Source organism: Pelecanus crispus, chromosome 1 (assembly GCF_030463565.1).
Source record: "Pelecanus crispus isolate bPelCri1 chromosome 1, bPelCri1.pri, whole genome shotgun sequence".
Classification (NCBI taxonomy): domain Eukaryota; kingdom Metazoa; phylum Chordata; class Aves; order Pelecaniformes; family Pelecanidae; genus Pelecanus; species Pelecanus crispus.
The window spans coordinates 94075782-94100457 of record NC_134643.1 but is presented as its reverse complement, the minus strand read 5'-3'; the positions used below and the strand labels follow the sequence as shown (position 1 = coordinate 94100457).

At 37.6% G+C, this 24676-nt stretch overlaps 1 protein-coding gene across 2 annotated transcripts in view; it reads left to right on the top strand.

The window, feature by feature from the left end:
• STXBP5L (syntaxin binding protein 5L) overlaps nt 1–24676 on the top strand; it is a 209107-nt gene that overhangs the window by 10972 nt on the left and 173459 nt on the right. For both annotated transcript variants that reach the window (XM_075716216.1, XM_075716206.1), the window contains exon 2: nt 6544–6641. In XM_075716216.1, the coding sequence (XP_075572331.1) occupies nt 6544–6641 (98 nt within the window). The remainder of the gene's footprint in view (nt 1–6543; nt 6642–24676) is intronic.

The window sequence follows — 24676 nt, the reverse complement described above, 5'->3', positions numbered from 1 at the left end:
AACAAATTTGCCTGTTGCTGAAAGTATTATTTTTTCATGCCAAAAGTTGTCAATGTAAATATTATGAAACTTTTTTATTAATCTGTTTCCCATGCATATCTTTTCTTCCTGCCCCTGTATTTCCTATCTCACTAACACTTCTCTTTTTCCCTTGTGTACCCACATTTTCCATGTTTTTTCTCCACCAATACTGATCTCTTTTTTCTCCCTCTCTCAGATGCACTGCTGCTGGTGAAGGTAATAAGCTCATAAGAAATACCCTGCTCAGATAAACCAATGGTCCATATCACCCAGCAGTCAGTCTCTGACAGTGGCAATAGGATATGTCATTTAGGGAGAGTAGTAAGTTAGATCACTTTCTGCAGTCCATTCCTTTTCTCATCTCCCATCCTCCACCATCACCAGAATGGAGATGTCAGAGAGTGTATCCTTAGCCAGTCCTTTTAGAATCCGTTTATCAGTAATGTCCATGAATTTGTCTGATGCCTTTTTGAACCTGCTGATTCTGTCAGCCTTCACAACCTCCTATGGTGGCAAGTTTCAAAAGTTTATTACCTATTGTGCAAAGAGGTATTTTCTTTTTTTCTGTTTTAAACTAATCTTTCACTTGTTTTGAGTGGCTCTGTGGTTTTGCTGAATAACAGTTCCGTGTTGAGCTTACCCACTCTCCTGATGCTGTAAATCTCAGTCATATCCCCCTACAGCCTTCTCCTTTCCAAACTAAAGCACTTTTAGCCTTTCTAATAAGGCTTGTGTCCATCACCTTGAGCATTAGTTGCCTTTCCTGTATCACCTCTGGCTTGTCTACGTCTTCAGATGTGGAGACTAGAGCTGCATACAGTCCTCAAGTAGTGGGGTCACAGAGGTTTTATATAGCAGCAAAATGATGCCCTCTGTGTTCTTCTCTATACTCTTCCTGATGATGTCCAACATCACTTGGCTTTTTGGGTTGCTGCTGCACATTAAACCAAAGGCTTCGCAGGAATGCCAACCATGCCCACAAAATCACTTTCCTGAGTTGTAAATGCTAGTTCCAAATTCAGCATTGTGTAAGCCTAGTGTCGTGGTTTAGCCCTGGCCAGCGACTAAGCACCACGCAGCCGCTCGCTCACTCCCCCTACCCCGATGGGATGGGGGAGAGAATTGGAGGAGTAAGAGTGAGAAACACTCCTGGGTTGAGATAAAAACAGTTTAATAATTGAAATGAAGTAAAATAGTAATGATAATAGTAACAATAAAACAATAATAATAATAATAATAATAATATACAAAGCAAGTGATGCACAATGCAATTGCTCACCACCCGCTGACCGATACCCAGACAGTCCCCGAGCAGCGATTGCTGCTCCCCGGCCAACCCCCCCCAGTTTCTATACTGAGCATGACGTCATATGGTATGGAATAGCCCTTTGGTCAGTTTGGATCAACTCTTCTGGCTGTGCCCCCTCCCAGCTTCTTGTGCACCTGGCAGAGCCTGGGAAGCTGAAACGTCCTTGACTAGCATAAGCAGTACTTAGCAACAACTAAAAACATCAGCGTGTTATCAACATTCTTCTCCTACTAAATCCAAAACACAGCACTGTGCCTGCTACTAGGAAGAAAATTAACTCTATCCCAGCTGAAACCAGGACACCTAGTTAAGATTCTTTTTTTTCCTCTAGATGCCTTATCTTAAGTCTATCCACACTAAAGCTCATTTGTCACCTTGTTGCTAATGAGGTCTTTCAGGAGTTGATCATCATTGGTACTGAATTCCGCTGTCCAAAGATTTCAGTGTTGATTAATAAAATTGGTCTAAGCACCCATCCATGGAGTACAGTACTTCTGAGTTTTCTCTATGATAAAAATCCATTAAACCCTATCCTTTGTTTCCTGTTAACTAACCAGCTTTCAGTCCACAAAAAAGCTTCTCTTCAGTTCCCTGACAACTTTTTTTCTGTAATAACATTGCTGTGGAATGTTATTGGAAGGCTTTTGGAAAACTTACATATATTCATATCCTCTTTATTTATATGCATGCTGACAGCTTCATAGAATTTGAGAAAACTGGTCAGGACAGGATTTCCCATTGTAGAAACTCAGATGATTTTTATCCATATGCTCAGTTAGTCTTTATTTTACCATCTTGCCGGGGACAGAAATCAGCCTTACCAGTCTGTAAGGGACATCTCCACAGTCCCTTTTGTAGATGGCTTTTTCCATACAGCTGTTTCTAGCTTTACATAGAGTAAAAGAACTATCTGTGGGTATCTTTATCTAAGACAATAAAAATTAGGTATTTTTTAGAATACCCCGTGAACATGCTCAGAAGCCCTGGCTCCTAATGTAGGGTAAGAGCTAAATGGCATCCATGGCTTAGGTTTGAAACTTTGGAAAGTTTTAGCTAAGCTGGGATTTTTACAAAAAATATTCCTTTGAAAAATGGAAATTTAACTGATAAAAAATGTATACCTCCTGTACAATTTTCTTAGGTTGGAAGCGTACTGATGTCTTGACCTCTTTCCATCTTTCCTGAGCAGGTAGCAGTCTTACCAATCAGAGATTCCAGGCACAGAAGTCTATAAATGAGGAATGTCATGGTCTTATAGCAATATAATGCATGGCAGCTCATCTTTATAAGCATTGATTTTCACCACTACAACCTCAGTGAACGCTGTAATCATTGACATTTTTTAATTTCCTACACAGCTGAGTAAGAGGCTATGTAGGTTTCAGTCAGCACTTCATCCTCTAATCTGTAAACTGATACATTACTTGCTTCAATGAGACTTTTGCATGTGGCATGTTGGTTGCAATTTGGAAGTAGATTCTACATTGCGAGTCACAGGCTTAGACTACATAGTTCAATTTTAAAAAATAGACACTTTCTCAAAAATTGTTTACCTAAGTAAATTGGTTTTTCTGTCAGATGTTACACAAAACTGGGTATCTGTAAAATTAGTAGAAAAGTTACAAATTTTGTTTATGCAAATTAGCATGAACAGTTTTGACTATAAACCCTATTACTTGAGACAGTTTAAAATTGAGTTTAGTTCTATATTTTCTGGAGTTACTTAGAGAATATAACAATCACTTTGAAAAAATGGTGTCTTTGCAGTCTAACATAAACTACCATAGAATAAAAGTTAAAAATTCTTATGCTGAAAAATTACATTGTACACCATGTGAACAATTAGATATTATTACTAGTGTGATTTTTATTCCCCCCTGCCCCCCCCCCCCCCCCCCCCCAGCCAATGAAATATACCATGGTATCTTAGACAGTAAGAGATTGTGGTTATGTTCTGTACAGCATATTAAAACGTTCATTGGTAGAATACTGGCAAGCCCAAATAATCAATTTCCCATATTCATTTAGGTAAATTGGTTGTGTAAAGGTTACTTTAGTGATATATACATGCAATTCACTGTAAGAATATTTGCTTAAAATGATTTAAAAGAGAATTTACAGGAGCATAACAAAGCTGAACAAAGATTTATGCTGAAATTGTAGCTGCATTTGTAATTGTTCTGTATTGCACATAAACGGTATGTCCTAGGGAGCACAGACTACCTCTAGAGACAGCATGTCAAAAAAGGATACATAAAAGAAAGCTGGATAATGTGGAGAAAAGCAGTCCTGACTCTATCTGCTGTCTGCTTTTTCTCTCCCCCCCCCCCCCGCCCCGCCTTTTTTTTTGTTGTTGTTACCTTCTTTCTTAGGGCATTTGGGGTAGGTAGGTCCTATATTTCTTTGGCCACAGACTGATGTTTTAGGTTACCTTTTTTCTGCTTTTGCCTCCTATTGAGATAGTTTAATTTGGGGGAAAAAAAAAAATCTGCTTTGTTTTTACCACTGGTAGTTTTGGTCTATGTTGTTCCTACTAGACACAACTCAGATTAAGTAGGAACATACTTTTTTTGACACCCTAGGATCAAGGTAGTATTGTGGCCTTCCCCTCTTCTTCACCTGTATTAGTAAATGCCATAAGGAAGCCCAGGCACAGTTCTAGAATCATTACTTATTCTTACACATATGCTCACACTAGCTTTATCAATGCGTAATTGAAAAATCTACTTCAAGTGCTAGCTTTTCATGTTGATTTTTCTCACAGTCCTTGGAAGTAGAAGGGTTGTTGGACCAAGGCTGAGGAGAAGAGTCTGGGGGTCTGAAGTGTTGCAGCTTGTCCCTGTTCTTCTGTCAAACAGGCTTGATCTTCAGAATCAATTCTGAGGCTGCTCTAATTCGTGCCAAAATCTCAATCATAGAAACATATTTTTCTGCCTTAACTGTGTACAGTATAGCCTGGCTCTCCTTCCAAACTGGTTTTGTTCTTTATTTAGAGTCCTAATAAATAAATACTTTACTTGAAAATTGTCATTTACTTGAAGGTTCAATAGACTTCAACAATTTTTTTTTTTTTTTTTTTTTTTAAATTCCACAACGGCAACATTTTGCATCCATAAGAACTTCCTGATTGGAATTAGTGCAAATACTCACATTTGGAAAACAGCTGCAAAACAGAAATAACACTTTTGAGTCAATCCTAGAGTTCAAGAATTTTTATTGAGCTATGATCCTGAAAAGATGTGCATCACTGTGCTTCTAAAACATAGTTCTGTTTCAATAATAGGCCCCAATTAAAATTTCCAAATGAAAAGTCTGACCGTAGATTGCAGAAATACTGAAAATAAAAAGCAGATGCTAAATGGATAGGCAAGAATGCAAATAAGTCTTTAAAAATATTGATCTTTACATTCTTAGATCTAAAAAATAATAGTGAAAGCTGCAGTCATAGCTAGACATCAGAAAGAATTACTGTGACTGGAGTTGCTAGAAATTCAAACTTTATTGTAAAGAGGCGTTCTAAAAATTAACAATAAAAAAAGATCATTTGTGGTTTGGGGTATTTTTTTCCCCCTGATAAGGAAGAATGTGTATTCACAAGAACACAGAAAGCTCAAATATAATAGAAAATTAGTAATGCAGTTCAACACATGAAAAAATACTACAATTCATAATTCCTGATATTTTTGTGACATGAGAGCTAAAACTATTTTTATAGTATGTAAGTCTAGTTCCAGCTTAGATGTTGGAATACAAAATTTCATATTTGAGTAATCCTACCACCTGAGAAGATAAGAAAAAAACAGAAACAATGTTGTGGAGATCTTTGATAAATGTCTCAACATAAAAGGTGAGTTACTTTTCTAGAGCTTACTGAAGTAGCACATGTTTCTGGATTTTTGCAGTCTAGAAACTAATACTTAGACATTCCTTTAAAAGACATTCCTTATCAGCAATAATTAAGATGTGAGATGAGTAAGACAATTCTTTTTAAGGAAGTGGTTATTTGCTGAAAAACATACATTTGGTTGTTCCCAAACTACTTGTGAATACCAGTTCAAGTGTTTCCAGCTGTAATGGAAGAGTTGGAGTGATACAGCTGTTGAAATAATCAGCTGCCTTTTATTTAACAGGTCAGCAATTAAGGAATCCCTTTTGTTAAGTTGTTCCATAGGGACTGCTGAATGCTTCAGCAGACACAGTTCGTGAACAAGATAATGTCAAGGAAGAAAAAAAATCTTAAAAAGTTAAACTTCATTCAGTTCAAAGCACTTCCTCTCCAATCCCAACCATATACTAAAAAAAGAGTCAATCCTAGAGTTCAATATTATATTAAATATTATAAAATATTATTATACTAAGAAAATATTATTTGTTACCCAATTTTAGGTAAGCAGTCACACACAAAATTAATCACAGTTAATTTTTATGTGTATTTGTATAGTCTAGTCTAGCTATTTTCAATCTTATGTTAAAGTTCTCCCTCAGTTTCTTCCTCGTAAGAATCAGGCAGGTCATATTGGTTGTAACCTTCAGGTCAAGATAACTTAAAATATTATTTGAGGCAGTCATCAAACTCAAGGATGTGTTGCGTCATGCTCAGTTCATTTATTCCCAAAGGTATCTCTGCAAAAATTGGAATTAAAAGCATAGTATTATAAATAAAGATTAAGAAAGGATGAGTGGTTCAGTTGGTCATTTAGAGAACTTCTTCTCTGGCATCTTTGGGTTTTTAAGTTGATATTAAGGATTTTTACCTCGTAGACTCAGTTCAGTTTATTGGATCTCTTCCCCTGGACATGTTCCATTTCTTTCTATTGAGGCTGAGGTTATTTGTGACAGTGTTTTAAAAGCGTATTACGTGTCTTTTCTTTCAATTTACAGTTCAGCTGCCTTATTTATTGAGGTTATCTTTCAGTATACCATATAAGCAATATACACCAATTGTATATTGGCATATACTTTGCAATCTACTTTGTTACAACAAAACCATTTAAATTGTTGCTGAGTAAAGAGCATATCTAGAAATTGGCATGGGTGAAATTCACCTCTGTATTCAAAATACTGTATCTTTTTAAATACTTTTCTTGAAATGTATTGCAAATACTACAACATATAGCAAAATGCAGATTCTCTTCCTCTACGTATAACAAAAAACATACATGCTGTTATCTGTGATTATGGTTCAGTCACTTTGCTCATTTGTTCTGTTTCAGACGGTTCGCCATGGTTTTCCTTATCTACCCACTGCCTTAGCTTTTGACCCAGTTCAGAAAATTCTGGCAATTGGAACAAGAACAGGAGCCATACGAATGTATCCTTTCTCATTCAGAATTTACACCATTTCTATGTATTTGTAATACAGTGGTGTGAACTATCTTCTACAAGCACTCAGGTAAAGTTGCAGTTTATGTCGTTACATTCTGCTTCATTTTGCTTTACTTAGATGGACTGGAAAAGGATGTCCTGTTGGGGAATTACCATTAGGTCTTTAAGGTGTCCAAAGAAAAAATTTTTATTGAGTTTTTGGCATATGGTTTTGGCATATATTGGTTAATACAAAGCAGAATTAATTTTTGTTTTTCAGCATGAAAAGTAGACACTTTTCAGTATGTAAAGGTAGACTACAAAGTGGTAATGAGAAAGTTGTGAATGTTGTGCTAGCAATAAATTCATTGCTGCAATACAGCTAGCCAGCTGTAGACATCTTCACTGTATATCTATGTACAAGATATTGTTTAGACTCTTCCAAGTGAATGGTGGGAAATAAATGATTTTAGGGCAGAATTCATCTCTTCCTGGAGGAGAAGGTGGAACACTCTAAAAGTGCCTGTTATACAGGTACATCAGTGCCAGCACTTTATGTATATTTTTATACAGTAGGTATTTTAAGTTAGAAGTCTACACAGAATAAATTGAATATAAATGTCATGAAAATTGGAAAACTTTGATTTAAAAAAATCTGAGGAGACTGTTTAAATGTGATGTATTTCAAAATGTTTCTCTGCATAATTTTCTTAGTTTGTCATGGTTCAAATGTATTCCAATTTGGTGAAAATACCTATAAAGTAAGGAAAAAAAGAAGAAAGAATATTACAGGAAGGTTTAAAAGTTACAGGATACCAATATTTTTTACAACCTTTTTGTAGCTAAATAAATTCTGGGTTGAAAGTAGGGGACAATGCTGTATAAAATACAAATCTAACCTTTTCTGGTTCTTTTGCTACCATTGTTTGTGAGGTAACTATGAACTTAATGAACCCAAAGTCAGGTCACAAAGTAAAGAAAAATCTCCTCCTGGAGAGCCAGTCTGTGCTTCATGTAATGTGACTAAAACTTTGTTTCCTCCATTTTTGGGTGCTCTTTTCATAAGTTGCGTTATCATAAGACTCATTTTCTATCTGATCCAGACTTTTCACAAAACTCAACTAAACCTCCAGTTATGTGACAAGCTTTGCTTTGATAGTTCTACTCAATATTTACCTATAAGAAGCAGATTGAATATATTCTGTTCAATTACAAACAGGAAAATCCCCTTGAATTTCTGCACTTCTGGGAAAGTGCAAGTCTAGTAGTCATGCTTTCTTCTTTTGGGATGTATGCAAGGTTAGAAAGCTGGAACTTTTTCTCTGGAAACTTCATTGATATCTTCTATGAGTGGGGGTATTGTGAATTTCATGGGTAATGCAGATGTAGGAAGAAGACCTTGCAGAAGATGGACTCCTGAGCCCACCTCTTCTTTCCATCTCAGCAACCTGGCTCTTGTAGGAGCAGTGCTGTTACTGGCTAGGCATTCTATACCTTTATAAATCCCTCCTTTAAGCAAAATGCAGGTACAGGGCCTGAATTAATACACATTCATGTAGAATTAAGTTAAACCTGCATGTCTCCTGCCACAGGAATGGAACATGCAGTGGAAAATTAGCTATATCCCTAACCTTATATAAAACTCTATATATTTCTTCTATGGAAATGGATTATAAAGGGTGAGAGGAAGAAGGGAGGAGAATGTTTTTCAAAGCACCCTTCCCTTTAATATCTCTTCTCCAGTTTTGCTAGCAAACCCCTGCCTTATTCACATAAAATTTTTTACCAGTTCTAGTATCTGAATCAAACAAGAGTGTCAAGATTACCAGGGAATTTTTTTTTTTAAGAGATGTCTTCTCACAACATGACTACTTCTCAGCTTAGGCACACAGAGTCTGGTTTCCTTAATTGAGCACTGAGTTAATGGAAGCTGTGCTTTGAAGACAGAGTGTGCCATAAAAGGAATAACTTATTTATTCATTTTAACTAAGGCTTCTTCACTTGGGTCTCAAAGGCTCATGGAACATACTACGTAAAAAGCCTAGTTGTGGACGAATAACTTTGCATTTGTACACAAGGTTGAACAGTAATCAGTACAACAGGGCCTGGGACCACACACGGAACACAACTCATTTAAGCCAATCTTGCTGCAACCATTTGTAAGTTTTGAAATCGGCAATAAAATTCAAGTCAAGATATAATGGTTTTAGTATTACATCTGAAAATAAAATTCATAATGGAATTTTTTAGGCAAACTGAAAAAAGTGTAGATTTTAATGGCTCTGAGTCTTCCACAGTATCCTGTAAAAATAATTTTTAAATGCCGCACAACTTCATTCTGCTGTGAATATGTTAGGTAACAGAAAGAGATAATTTGTTCCACACATACGTTGTGTTTGGCTGGTGCTTCTAAACAGTGCTGTGGATGGAGTGAAAGGACAGACTATTTGGCTACCATCAGAGAAATACACACAATTATTTATTTGTTTGTTTATTGGTAGCACCAAAAGGGCCTAGTTTGGATCAGACTCTGTTGTGCTGGGCAACACAAAAGCATAGCAAGGCAGAATTTATGTTTAGTATTAATGTAATGATGTAGAACAAGTTTTCCTGTGACCAGTGTAAGTCACATAATAGTACTGTTGCTTCCCTGTCTTTCTAAAAGATTCACAAAGTGTTGGTATTTCTATTGGTCACAAGTTAACAGGTCTCAAAAGACAAGCTGTTCCCAAAGAAAATGAAGTGTGTACCTGTGTTCTGAATTAATGTTTTAACATCACGGCTTCAGGTGATCATTTCAAATGGTCCAGCAGCAGTACTGAAATTGACTATGCTAAACTGGCCTGAAATAGAGTATATTATTCATAAGTTGCCATTGGAGTACAGGGATAAATGAAAGTTCATTTTGGTATGAGAGTGAATTTGTCTTCTCCTAGGTTTCTTTTCAGGCTGCTTTAGATACAACTGCTGTAGCTTCTATAGCAATGGGAATTGCTGTTGCTATGCTCTACTGATCCTAGCAGTCTCTGTGGGATTCTCAAAGAACTTCAAACGACAATGTAGGTTTTACCTACACTGATGACTGCTGGGTACTGGATCCTCACAGGGCCAACTGTGCTCCAGCCACAGAATGAGAGTGTGCTGCAAGTTGTCGATGAAAGAGTATCTTTCTATTACTAACACAAGCTAACAAAATCTGCAAATAAAGGGCAAAAAACCCACTCTTGAAACAATTGCTATGCCATCTAGTCATTCGTCCTTTGTCCTAAACACAGCAAATTTTATTTCCCCTCTGAGGAGTTTTTTTCCTATTTGAAGCCTGTTCTCAGCTCCCATACCTTTGATCATTGCTCAGATCATTGCTTGACACCATTCTACCTGGACTATCCTTGCTTCAGGCAAACACATTTAGATGAAGAGGGGCTATAAAATTGAATTCCTTTTCTTATCATCTCCATATCCTCCTTCTCTAGTCACAGTCTGGAGAACCTTCTGACATTACACACAATAAAACGAAGCGTGCAGTCTCCGGTTACTATCAGAGAAGGTTCTGTATCACCATACAACAGGGCAAGAAATAAAGAGACTTGATCAGACTTAAGTCTCTTCCTCATTTCAGAGGAAAAAAGAGAAGTCTGGGGGTTTGTCATATTCTCAATCTGAATACATAGATTAAAATCAGTGTTGTTAGCAATGATTATTCCAGTATCAGATCTGAAGAAGTAGTGTGTTGCTCTCAGATTTCAGGATGCGTATTTCTATATTGTCATTTATTCAGCTCACAGATGCTTGTTAAAATTCATTATAGATACTTTCTGGAGTCACTGAGTCCTTTGGACTTCTTCCATCACATCAAAGATGTGCTTAGCCAGTACAGCCACCTACTTCAAACATATAGAATAGAGCATCTACATATTTTTGTATTGAGCTGCTGATTATTTCATGGTCAGCTGCAGTAAGAGATTCTGAAAGAGGCTTTTCTATAGCTATTATTGTTTTTGCTTATTAAGAAATGAGAGAAAGTTTGTCTTAAATCCAGTGCAAAGAAAACAACTTACTGGGTCCAGAATGGCCTCCACACCACTGAAAGCTGATCCATCAAACAGGCTTAAATTAGTAATATGTCTTTGGACATGTTTTAGTGTTGTCTGTTGTTGTCATGAATACATATTCTTTAGACTTATGGGCTTCATGTTGTCATGGATGCAGGTTATGGGACATGCAAATCTTCATTTTCACTGTTTGTTGCTTGAGCAAAAAAGTAAGCCATCCACAACACATGCAAGGCCTTTCTAATAGACATAACAGCTTGTTGTATTCCAATGTTATCAGACAATATAGTAGCCATTTGAAACCTAAGCAAACAGCATTATTCTGAACTCACTAGTGTGTGAAAGTGAAGTGTGGCTCTCCCCCCACCTTTCGCTTAGCTGCATGGTCCTGACACTTTCCTTGTTCTGACTCTGGTGCTCATCAGATATTTCTGATTCACTAACCAGGCAAAATACTGCTTCTTTTTTGCTGTGTTACCTTTCTGCCAGATTAGTGAACTGAATTATCTGGTGCTTACCTCTGGTGCTAGTCAGAAAGATGCATGAGGAAGCTGGAAGGAGTGCATAGTTGGGACTGGACAGAGACGACAGACATAAAGGAGAAATATAAAGTTTGGCAGTAAGGAGGAGGTTATTAGCTTGACTTGTCTTACTATGTGAAATTGCATCACAGAAATCCAGCTGTGGCGTAATGCAGTTGTTTATGAACTTTGCTACAAAATGTAGAAATAGCCTTTCAATTCTGAGTGGTATGGAAGATAACCTATCTTTTGCTTATGTTTAAAAAATCTTCACGTAAAGCTATTTGCCAATCACAAAAATTCTACAGGCTCTGCTCAAGGGAGATTCTGTTTATTCTGATTATTTGGAATAATTTTTCTGGCCTGTTTTATGTGTTTCTTCCCATGCTTTGATAGCAAGGGTGATTTTTTAATATCAAATACAGTGCAGTAATACTTATTTTAATAGGTACATTTTGTGAAAAACAAAACATGGCTTCAAGATGGCCAAGAAGGCCAACAGCATCCTGGCTTGTATCAGAAATAGTATGGCCAGCAGGAGCAGGGAAGCAATGGTCCCCCTGTACTTGGCACTGGTGAGGCCGCACCTCAAATACTGTGTTCAGTTTTGGGCCCCTCAGTACAAGAGAGGCATCGAGGTGCTGGAGCGTGTCCAGAGAAGGGCAATGAAGCTGGTGAAGGGTCTGGAGCACAGGCCTTCTGAGGAGCAGCTGAGGGAACTGAGGTTGTTTAGCCTAGAGAAGAGGAGGCTGAGGGGAGACCTTATTGCTCTCTACAACTACCTGAAAGGAGGTTGTAGTGAGGTGGGTGTTGGTCTCTTCTCCCAAGTAACAAGTGACAGGACAAGAGAAAATGGCCTCAAGTTGCGCCAGAGGGGGTTTAGATTGGATATTAGGAAAAATGTCTTCACGGAAGGGGTTGTCAAGCACTGGAACAGGCTGCCCAGGGAAGTGGTTGAGTTCCCATCCCTGGAAGTATTTAAAAGACCTGTAGATGTGGTGGCTAAGGACATGGTTTAGTGGTGGACTTGGCAGTGCTAGTTTTACGGTTGGACTTGATGATCTTAAGGGTCTTTTCCAACCTAAACAATTCCATGGCTTTGTAAGATTATATCAGTTCTTTCTATGAAACAGCCAATAATCATATATTTGATTCCAGAGTTACTATCCCAAGTACAGGGGAAGTTGAAATCTAAACCTAAGATAGCTCTATTGAACAGCGTGGATTCTCAGCAGCTGATGCACACAGAGAGACCATATTACCGGGAGGTAAAACTGAGGCTGTTATTGTGCTCTAGAAAAAAATCAGGCAAGGAAAACAAATAGCACTAATTAAATCATTGCCTGCAGAGTTCTGAGGAGGCATAGAATTTTACAGTATTTAATGGAAGTGTGGTAAAGAATGTTTGACATCAGGTTGAATGTAGTTTAAAAGAAGAGAATATAACTTGAGGTTTTGGTCTGTGAGAAGGATAGCATAACACCTAAATATAAAGTATGACAGATTTACTCTCCTTGGAACTGCTGTCTCTTAATCTAAACAAGGTTTCAGTAGATCTTTATCCTTAAAATAAGCCAACTGTGTTCCATGGTGTTTACTCTATGTGATTTATTGGGCAGATGGAATGGGGGAAGCACAGACAAGATCATAAAACCAAAGTTCTTGTTATTTGACTTGGAAGAATCATTGATACATTTCATCTTTATCTCATTGTGGAATATTTTTGGGTTTTTTCCAGACCACTTGAGTGATTCAGGAACACAAACCTCACCAAGAGTCAGTACTCCTAACATAAGTTCTTTTAAAAATCCCCCTGGGAATCAACACATACATATATGTATTTTCATATGCGTAGATGTCTAAATAGATTATTGCAGAAATTAAGTTATTGTCAATCTACAAGAAAAAAATATTATAAAAGATGTGAAAATAATCAAATTTACCTGTATGATTAATCTGACAGAAACAGAGTTTGGGAAATTTTAAATCTATACTGAGTTTATTATGCATCTGGTTACGTGTGCATTCATAGATATATATATATATACATATTAGGTCTCTGCATATATGCATAAATTGGGTCCGTTGGTCTCCCAAGCCTCTTTCATGCTTTTTAAGCAAGCAGGTTAAATATGTTACAGTTAAATGTACGGAGCTTCCTTCACTTTCAGTTGGTGTTTATCTGGGACGTAAAAATGGAATCTGACATCTGAAAAAAAATCTCCTAAGAAAAAATAGATTTTCATGTATTTGGAGATGAACATAAAAATGGCATACCGGTGGATGGATCTGGCAGCATTTTAATCGAAGCTGATGACTGCATTTATGATTGCTATCTGAGAAAAATGCTTTCAGGATGTTTGTTTCAAGAATTTTATTGAGTTTAATAGAAAAAAAAAACATACTGTGATATTGAAATGATGACTCGTGGTGATAGTCAACCATTTCAAAGAAGTGATGTGTCTTAAGTAGACTTTGTGTCAGCTTTAGAGCTTTCCCTACATTTTTTTGTTCAAAACTTTGTCATCAACAGAAGTGTTGTCATGCATAGGAAGTAATGCACATCAATTTGCCCTCCTTTCCAGTCTGCTAATTATCTTTTTCAAACAAATATCCATGACCTAATTTTGGCAAATGTCCTTTAAAAACCAGAAAACTGTAGTAATATTATGCACTTAGTTATTTATTTTGACTCTTTTCTTTTGCTTTTATCTAGTGAATACTCTTCATGTGATAGAGAAGTTGTATTTCTCCAAATAACTTAGGAGAACTACTATCTAGCAAAAAAGCAAACCCAAAATACATAGGTACTTACATACAGTGGGATTCTTCTCATGTTGTGAAAAGAGACCTAATTCTGTCTAGCTACAGGCACTCATTCAATTTAAATTCTGGACTTAAAGTTAGGTGCCTTTCTTGCTATCGTGGTTTAACCCCAGCCAGCAACTAAGCACCACACAGCTGCTCGCTCACTCCCCCTACCCCAATGGGATGGGAGAGAGAATCAGAGGAATAAGAGTGAGAAACACTCCTGGGTTGAGACAAGAACAGTTTAATAATTGAAATGAAGTAAAATAGTAATGATAATAGTAACAATAAAATAATAATAATATACAAAGCAAGTGATGCACAATGCAATTGCTCACCACCCACCGACCGATATCCAGACAGTTCCCAAGCAGCAATCGCTGCTCCCCGGCCAATCCCCCCCCAGTTTATATACTGAGCGTGACGTCATATGGTATGGAATAGCCCTTTGGTCAGTTTGGATCAACTATTCTGGCTGTGCTCCCTCCCAGTTTCTTGTGCACCTGGCAGAGCATGGGAAGCTGAAAAGTCCTTGACTAGCATAAGCAGTACTTAACACACTGATGTTTTAGTTGTTGCTATCAGCAGTCTTCTCATTCTAAATCCAAACCACAGCACTATGCCTGCTACTAGGAAGAAAATTAACTCTATCCCAGCCGAAACCAGGACACTTGCACTTATGTTCTTTATGGAGGGAGGCCATGGACAAAAGGGAGCTGTGCAGGATTGAATGCCTGTTATGAGGTAGAAAGGCTACAGTGACCATGAATAATTGTCTCTGCGTGGGGAATACCAATATAGAAGATCTTTGGAAGTTTCTGGAACCAAAGAGATCCAGCTGCGAGGACCTTCTGCAGCAAGGAACATGAACCACATGTTGGTGGTTCAGTATGAGATGGGACAGACATAGTTGCACACTTTTTCAATCAAAAGCTTAGGTATAGGTGTAGGACAAATGTGTAATTTTTCCTGAGGTCTGAAAAATGGGGAGATGGACAAAACAGAAACTATGATCTCATTCAGGAGAGGCAGAGGGAAGGGTTTCGTTGAAGAGCTTCTTTTACCTCATCCATGGCCAGCTCAGTCCCTCTTTCCCTAACTGTGACCTAGTTTTGCTCCAGTTCACATAGTTCTTAGTTTCTATTCCTCAGCCGTGACCTGTCTTTTCTTAGTGGCAGCAAACAAACAATATTCTTTCAATCTCCACCTTTCTCCTGACCTGTTCAAAGCAGCCTCTGAATGACATAGTTTTCTAAGGAAACCGTTCAAGTCAAGAAACAAGGTGTTTCCTGAGTGCTTCAGATGTAGGATTCAAAGCCACACATGACTACAGAAGGAAGAATCAAAAAAAGAGCATCACTGGAGAAACCAAGCTTGTCCAAAAGAGACTGTGGATCAAGAGCTATCAGCAAGTGAATAGCTGAAGCATTCAAGTCTTAGAGGGCATCAAAGAATGTAAGGATAGCATCAATCTCCTCATCCAGAGGGAGCGCAGGGGGTGGAAATGACCTAGAAATTTTGGGAGCCTATTCCTTTCTAGTGTTGGTGTGAAGGATGTCAAAGGTAGTTTAGAAATTTGTATATAGAAGTCATCACCACCCAAGCACATTTCTACCACTCAGTCTCCTTCTGGACACACAGTAAGTTCATAGCCCTCCTCAATAAGTTTGCAAAGTAGCATGTACATGAGTACCATCCTCAGTGCCTGGATCATTTGCAGAATGTGGGAGGTAGTGCTTCAAAAAGTACCGGTCCTTCCTATTCCTGTCTGAATGGAAAGGCTGCCCTAAGTCTTTGCAGGGGTTTTACAAGGACAGCAGGCACCTGTGATTTGGAGAGAACTGGGAACATTAACCTCCAGTCTCTTGCATAACCCCTTGCACTTGGAAAGGCACTTTTGACTTCATGCCTACATGTCCTAAGGGCCAGTCAGACCAGAAGAGGGCTCCATCATTGTCAAGGCATATTCTCATGACCCAGCAGCATGGAGATTACGCAACATCTATTCTGGTGTAGGCAAGCACCCAAACAGTGTTAAAGATCCTGTCCCTGATGGTAGATAAGGCATTGGTCTTCATCAGCCCTTAGGCCAGAGTTAGGTAAGGCACAGACATCATGACTTCTGGTGAAGTCTGTTAAGATGCTTATAAGTCTACCATGGTGGGCCTCCAAGGCTTGCATAGCATGAGGTGGTAGTTCTTGAGGTTTGGGTAGTTACAGCAACCCTGATTTGTGCATTAGATGGAGACATGGATTCCATGAGGTGGCTCTCCCTTTCATAGTTCAGGACCTGACAGAGATCAAAGACTTTGATTTTGTTGGTATCTCCTGCTATTACTATTTGAAGGAAGATCGATTGAAGGATGGTTGTCTGAGGCAATTGGTCACTGCTGGTGTACTTAGCCTTTGCAAACTGGTTACGAACTAAAAAGTATTTTTTGGTGTTGCAAGGCTCCACTGGGTGATTGAAACTCTTGAAAACAGTTCTGAAACTACATGAAAGGATGATGAAGTCATGGTACTAGCTTACAGCAGAGGGGCTCTGCAATTCTGCTCTGCATCTGAAGGTTTTGCATTAACTGCTGATCATTTCACATCCAGAGGATAATGCTGTCCCACAAATCGAAGCTTGTTTTCCGGTACCAGAACCCCCAGTCAGTCATACATGAAGCAATCACAGTGGCAAGGACTCCCAAAAAATCATTCTGCCTATCTTCTTCCACAGAAGAGGAGGTCCAGGAGGATGGGCTCATGAAAATGTACTTCCAACATAGCTTCTGCAGATGCAGGTTTAAATTGTGTTTCTCTTTTGAACCGTCGCACAGAGTGTATTGTCCAAACTCGTACTGGGGAGGTAGGTCAGGAAGCAGGTACCATGCACTGCTCAGAAATGGTACAAGCAGGAAGAAGAAAATCAGAAATAAGAAAGACTTTATCTGGGCAGTGGTGGCATGTGCAGTCACATGGGTAATGAAGTGCTAATGTCATCTGTGAGAGAGACACTGAAGGCCAGTGTGGTGCTCCCTAGATAGCCTGTAACTAAGTAAGCAAAGGTTTGTGGGATAAGTCCCTCTGGGACTAATGTGCAAACCAGATGCCAAATTTGAATGAAACCCCCTGAAACAAGTAAACTGAAAACGTGAGAAGTCTCAGCACAAACTTCTGCTCCTATTGTAGTGTAGATATAACCAATGTTCCTGGAGATTTCTTGTGGAAGGGGCCATGAAGATGGTAAGCCTTATCTACCTATTTTCAATTAAGATCCACTTTATCAGCATGAATGTCTTTCCTAAGGAGATACGTAAATTTTCAGTTGCCGCATAGTAAACAACCATTATTGGTATCCCATTCCATAATGTCATATACAGACATTATCCATCATGCCAGACTTATCAGTCACCACTTCAGGTAATGGAAGAAACTCTGAAACAAAATCAGACAGGAAGCATGCCTTCAGTGTGAAATATCAGGAAGTCAGCTTCAGCAGTTTGGGAAAGCAACTTTATTTGTGAAGCACATGGGTAGTTGTATCTTTTAATTTGGTGTTTTGGGGAACTTCAGTGTGTCTTTTTAATGAGTTATGTGCATCAGAGGTGACAGGGGAGAAATAAATAAAAATAGGAAGATAACCGACAATGATGTGCAGAAAGTTACTACTTTTCTCTTGGCAAGGTGAGTCCTTTGTGGTTAGTCAGTGCTGACTAAAACTTAACCAGCAGAAGTTAATGGAAGCATATGGCCACAGCAGCTGAAATCATATGGCAAAAGACACATGCTCTTCTGCTGGAGAATGTACCTTTCAAATTTTTGCTCTAGCCCCACAGTGTAAGGGAATGCAAATTATGACTGTGACAGGCTTCTAAATTATCTCTGTGTTGTTACAATAATGTCCTGGGTCCCTCTTCTGATTTTGTGCTGATATGCAAAGATCAGTACAATAAAACCATCCATAATAACTACTTTAAAGACTATAATAAACAAAGTACACACTATTTAAAGGATGGTCTGTCTGCCATTGTGCTAACATTGTACTAAAATACTTGTAAGCTAAGGTGGACTTCGCAAGCCAACTCTCAAGTGATGCTGGGTTTTGATAAAAGAGGAGTCCCTTCCTTTATATTCTGTCATTCTTAGTCTATGAATGTTTGCTTTATAGGCATGCTGCATTGGTATTACATCCCAGATTTTGCAATTACAGTGTCTTTCCTTGATTGTTTCTTGTGGTGGGTTGAAGCAGTGAGCAGCTAAGCAGCACACAGCAACTCACTCACTCGCCCCAGCAGGATGGGGGAGAGAGTTGGAAAAGCAAAACCGAGAAAACTCATGAGTTCAGATAGAGACAGTTTAATAAGGGAAGCAAAGCTGCGCCTGCAAGCAAAGCAAAATAAGGAATTCATTGACTCCTTCCCATCAGCATGCAGATGTCCAGCCACTTCTTGGAAAGCAGGGCCTTAGCATGCAGAACCATTAGTTACTTGGGAAGACAAATGCCATATCCACAAACATCCCTGCTTCCTCCTCCTTTCCCTGAGTATCATGCTGAGCATGATGTCGTATGGTATGGAGTATCTCTTTGGTCACTTTGAGTCAGCATTCCTGGCTCTGTCCCCTCCTAACCTCTTGTGTACCCCAGCCTATTCACTAAGGGGGCAGAGTGGGTAAGACAGAAAAAACTCGATGCTCTGCAAGCACTGCTCCACAATAGCAAAACCTCTGTGTTATCAACACAGTTTTAGTTACAGATCCAAAACCCCACACCATACAGGCTGCCATGAAGAAAATTAGTTCCATCCCAGCCAGACTCAGTACACTTCTCAAAAATTCTGCAGTACTGTTTATTTGAACAGTTGTGGTTCTCAAACAATGATGTCTGGAAATCTAGTGATCTTAATGTGCTTTCATTGTAAAACTGCTGATTTGAGCAGAAGCAGGATTTCACAATCCTCTCTCTAATTATTGATAACTGTGATTTATAATAAACAGTATCTGGGATTTTTTTCATTTTACTATATAGATATTGGAAAGTCTCTGGGTATATTTATGTGTTGCTATTCAAAATTAGCTCTAAAAACACACATAAGAAGGAAATATCGGAATTTGATTCTTTTTTACTGTGGTTGATTTCTGGGTTTTTTTTTTGTGATTGCTCCAAGAAAACTAAAGCCCTAATCAGCCATTACACTGCTAGATTTTAAGCAGCTACAGCAGGTGCATTTTAAATGCTAAGACTTTTAGAGGAGTTTGAGTTTCTGTTTTGTTATTTAGCTGTATTTTCTGCAATGCAAAATTGATAGCTCTGTGACATTTTATTTACATATTTCAACTGCTTCAGTAAATAAATAAGGATTGGCTGAATTGTCCGGTCTGATCTGAGACATACCAATTTCAAATGCACTGTGCTTTTATTATGAGACGAATCAATGAGATGTGTGGTAGAAGTATACTGATATTCGAGTAAATTCATGTAGTAGGCATGCACGTGAATAACTTTATTCAACTATATAGTCTTTTGGAAGCCTATGACTAGAATTTACAACCTAGTCTTTCAAAATAATTACCTCTGGTTTTTTTCCTTTATTATTTGCACCATGTAAGTTCACAGGTTCAAATAATTTCTTGATTCAGTTGTGGATATTTGCCCCAGTTCCTGTTAGATTATAGCAGTAGTGCTTTCTTTTTCACAGAAGTTTTATTAACCTGAACTTGTAGAGTTTGAGAGATTTCGCTTCAAGTTAAATGCTTAGAGCTAGGGAATGGCTAACACAATACATCAATACTTTATCTATCGAGGAACTTGATTTAAAATGTGTGATTTGGTTAGGGGAAGTGTCCTATATTCCTTCTACAGACATCATACACAGTAATCAGTAGATTATTTGCATAGCTTTTTATCTTACTAGCCAAATTCATGAGTGGGACATAATTTTGAAATCCAAAAATGCAGTGTCTTAGATAGAAATGAAATTAAAACTTAACTTCGAATTTGGCCATTTTTAAACAGAAAATGAAGTAAGTGCTAGAGTGAAGAGTGTTTAGGTGCCATTCCTGAAACCAAGCAAGCAAGGTAATTTTTATTTCCTTGTAGTGTATTGATAAGAGGCTCCTAGAAGATAAGAGTAACTTCAGGGTGATGCAGAGAAGAGATTCTTTATCTATATCTTATTCCACTGTGGAGAGTAACCTAACTACCAGTACATAAATAGGGTATACTGTCATTTTTTCCTGGCTTGAGCCACTAAACTTCTAATAAGTTATAAGTTGTACATGTCAGCATTTTTTCCCCAATATTTTAAAACCAAAATTATTTGAAAAATTCACCATTCTTTCACATTTTCATTTTATCCTTTTATGCCTTATCCTCTGCAGGGTTTGAGCAATTTCTCATGTTACTTATTCATTAAGACTGCAGAATATTTTCTTTGCATTATGCTAATGTTATAGACTACTTGTTTGTTCTCTGATTTCAGTGTAGTGAGGGTTGTTTATATCTTCTTCTCATTCAAGGTGTGAGAGATTTTGTTTATTTACTCTCTAAAGGAACCAAGGCATCCAATTTATGTGTGAGACAGTTTTGTTAAGAAATCATGTGAGCACTTGGGAGATATGAGTATACACTCTTAGCGATACATCTGGTTACATGGAGAATCAAAAAGTTAAGGGAGGGAATTTTATAAAACCACTATATGGAGATAACAGCACACAAAGCCTTAAGACCTGACTGAGTACATTGCTTTACTCACAAGAACAGCCCCATTGAAATCTGTAATATCAAAAACCACACTGGAGTGCCTAAGCAAGATTTAAGTGGAATTCAGGCATCTGAAACTGAACTTCTGAACATCTCTGTTGAGTTTTCTAACCTGGAAAATGCCCAGCCTCTTCAGATGCTTTAAGTGTTGTTTGTGTAGTGCCTTAGTTTTAGGAGGCTCAAGTAGCTCAACATCTGTCTCATGATAGAGCACTAATGTGATTCATCAACTAGACACTTTGCCAGCAACCTCTGTTAAAGGGTTAAGATCTAGTAGACCTTCTCAGAGCAAGTGTACGAGATCAGACTGAACATAAAATGCAGTGGTGGATGCTACTTCTAAAAGTTTGTGCTCATCCTGTATCCACTGACTCGTACTGTGGATGTACTGGCTTGAGATATGGAAGTGTCAGTTCAATGTTCTCAGCAAAGAGTTTAAACCTACACATGTCATTACACACAACAACATTTTTACTACCAGACCATATATACCTGTGAGGTATTTTTCACCTTAAAGTGTTCCACTTTGCAGGAAAAGCAAGCACAACTGTGTCTTTATAGGTTAATTATTTAGTCACATAATTTAAAGTAGGACTTAAAATTTAAAGTAGGACTTTAAATTTAAAGCACTTCAGTCTGTGCTCAAGGACTGTTTGTAAATTTTATTTTGAACAGTGATTAGCTGCAATAATTATAACATCTAAAGTTATTCTCATTTTTGTAGATCATGTTATCTCAGCCAGACAGATTGAATATCTAATTCATAATAGCATCTAATTCATAATAGCTTCATGTGTTTGCTTCTTACAAGTTTTTCATAGAATTGTAGTTCACACTGGAAGATCAAATGGTACCCAATAGATTTAGTAGTGCCAAAGTAGCTCTTAAATTCACGCTGCCTGTCTGGGCCCATAGCTCCAAGTTTCAATTCAATATTTCTCATTTTTGCTTTCTCTTCTTATTCCTTAGTAGGGAGTAGAAAGAACTCATATTGTCTATAGTTCCACCAATGATTATAAGGGAAAGTCTGTCAGTGTGCCATGAAGCTATGAATGGCTATTATGAATGAAGATAAGCCTACTGTCAAAGACATGGAAGACCAAGTTTAATCTGCCCATGTTGCTGCTTGTGAAATAATTAAGTATCTTGGATGATACCAAAAAAACTTACCTAAACTAGATAGTTTGACAATTTGATACTAAGTATTTTCAAGCTGCTTGAAGAATCAGCAGAACCTTTTGGGAGGAGCAGACTCGTGCAAGCATCTTTCATTTTAAAAAAGTAGGAAAACCTTTCAGTTCTCACTCAGAAGCTTGCTTAAATGCATATTTAGAAAATTCCTTATTCATCAACCAACTACGAGAGCAACTACAACACTATCAAGTGTTATTTAAGTGAGTGTTTTTGTACTGTCCATTAAAATGATGCTGTCTTTTTTTTTTAGTTCTAGTCATTCTATGGTTATATAATCATAGTACGTATGCCCTGGAGCCTTGTCACTGCTCATTGCAATTATTATTCAGACATGATTCTGGAAATTTAGGCAGGATATTTTTAACAACAGAATCTCATAAAGTTATCTTTTAAAGAGAAATTGAGCTGTGAATCTTCATGTTGGCTTCAAGCTTATAAGCGTATAGGATCTCTCATGGGGCTTTTTTGTTGCAACAAATGTATTCATCAACAATCTATACACAGTTAGTTATAGGGATTCACAGATGACTTCCTAGAATTCCTGCTGTAAGTTTAGATTCTCCTGATGTGCATAAGCAACTATACTTATTTTTTCTTCTAGTGGAAATTAATGTTGAATTTGTCAACATTGCACGTGGCCATCATCTTGGTTTTCAACAAGTTTGTTTAGGTTTGTTTAAAAATCCTTGCTAAACGTGCTAAACCAAGTGACCTTGTCACATGTTTAAGTCTTTAGGTCTTTAATAGATGAAGAAATATATCAAATGTTATCAGACATACACTGGAATATTGTGACTTCATCCTAAGCACCATTGCTTTTGGTGATGCTGTCTTCAGAATGTCACAATCACTATTGAAAATGGACTGTGCTCTCCTATCTCCCACCCATTCTTTAAATGCTTTTCAATTTCTTGAAGATCCTACTGGGAATTTTTGAAGTTTGTTAGAATTCAGTTTTTCAGTTTGTTGACAGTTAATTATACCCTTTTATTTCCTACTATAATTTTTAATCATTGGAGGTATCTTCTCTTATTCTGTGTGTCTTCAGTTTCTGCATTGCTTTCTGGTTAAGGATACCACCTGCAGCCTTTTGACAACTGTGGAAATTGTCCCGTTTCATGACTTATTACAAGGCCAAGCAGTACCAAGAGATCATTATCACATGAACTTTTTAGGAGGAATTATTGTTATTCTTTAGGGAATAATGATTAGAGTAAATTCTTTATTGTTATATTTCTTATTTTAATTTAAACAAGTTGGCTAGGTGCCAGCGTAAGATTTACTGATTTGTAATTCCCGAGATCATCGCAAGTATGTATTATCATCCATGCAGTTTTGGGTGATTTTTTGCTAGCATCCATTCTGCATCATTCCTATGCTTCTTCCAAAACATGACGTAAATATCATCTAAACCTACATTGTCTGTACTAAATCAGAAACCTATGTTTCTGATATCCTCATGTCTAATAGTATTACTTAACACACAAAAAAAGAGGAGTGTACATAAAGGATCCTTTGCCAATACACGCTGTTAAAAGCTAAATCAAAGAAATAATTAAGTTTTTTAATATTCCTGTTTGATTGCTTCCTTCAGCCCTGGGTAACCCAGGAGATTCCTAAGATTTTGTTGTAGATATTATTGTTTTGTAAGCTTGCCATTTCCAATGTGATCAAAACACTTCACATTCATTTTTTTCCTTGACCTCTCTTAATACTCTGAACACTAGTGTAAATCTAGAGCAACTCTTCTGAGTTGAATATGGTTATTCCAGATAGATGTTGTACTTTCCACCTCCACATAGCTTGATTGCATTTTTCCCCAGGTTTTATTCTCCTCATTAAAATAAAACAAAATGTTTGAACAAGAACATGTATTTGTTTTTTATGATAATGGGCAAAGAGTTGTATTAAAAATTGGTTTTGCATAAAGAATTTTGGACTGTTAGCCCAGATACTGTTCTTATAATCATAAAATCTCCATTGTAAATATTTTCTTCTACCTTCTGCAGGAAAAAGGGCATCCATATTGGTTCCATCATCTTTAATAGGTAACATAGCCTTTGCTTGAAGTGAATTTGGGCTTCCAGGGGCTTTAAAACTAAGACGATCTCTCTTATTAACCAATGCCTATGGGTGTAACACCAAGCAAAGTGCAGGGAATCATATCGTCCTGCTGTATCTCAGTCAGTTTTTTTAAAAAGGAAGTTTAAACACTTGAGAAGCATCGTGTGTAAAGGAAGACAGAATTCATTAGTTTTTAATGCTTCCATTTTGCATTTGCAGGTTTGCACTGACTTTCAAATAGAACAGTTCTAAATCAATATTTTATAATCTGTGCCGATATGAATTAAAACTGCAAAAAGCAACACTATAGAATGGGGAAAAAGCAGTGTCTCTTAGGAAGACCTATAATTACTGAGTATCAAAATTATTAAAAGGGATATCAGTAGAGCTATCCCAGTTTTACTGATGAGGAAACTGAGGCACTGAATGGTAAAGTGATTTGACCCAGTCTTTAATGAGAGATGGGTAAAGAGCATAGATTCTTTGATCTCTAGGCTGGCACTTCAGACACAAGCTATGTAATTCAGTGGCATTTAGCCTGAAAGCTTGTGTGTCTGTTTCTGATGATTCTCTTATGTGTTGTCTTCCAGATTGCAAGGAATTCAGGGCTGATTCCTGTGTTCTTTTGCATTGTGCTGCTGTAATAACAATGTAA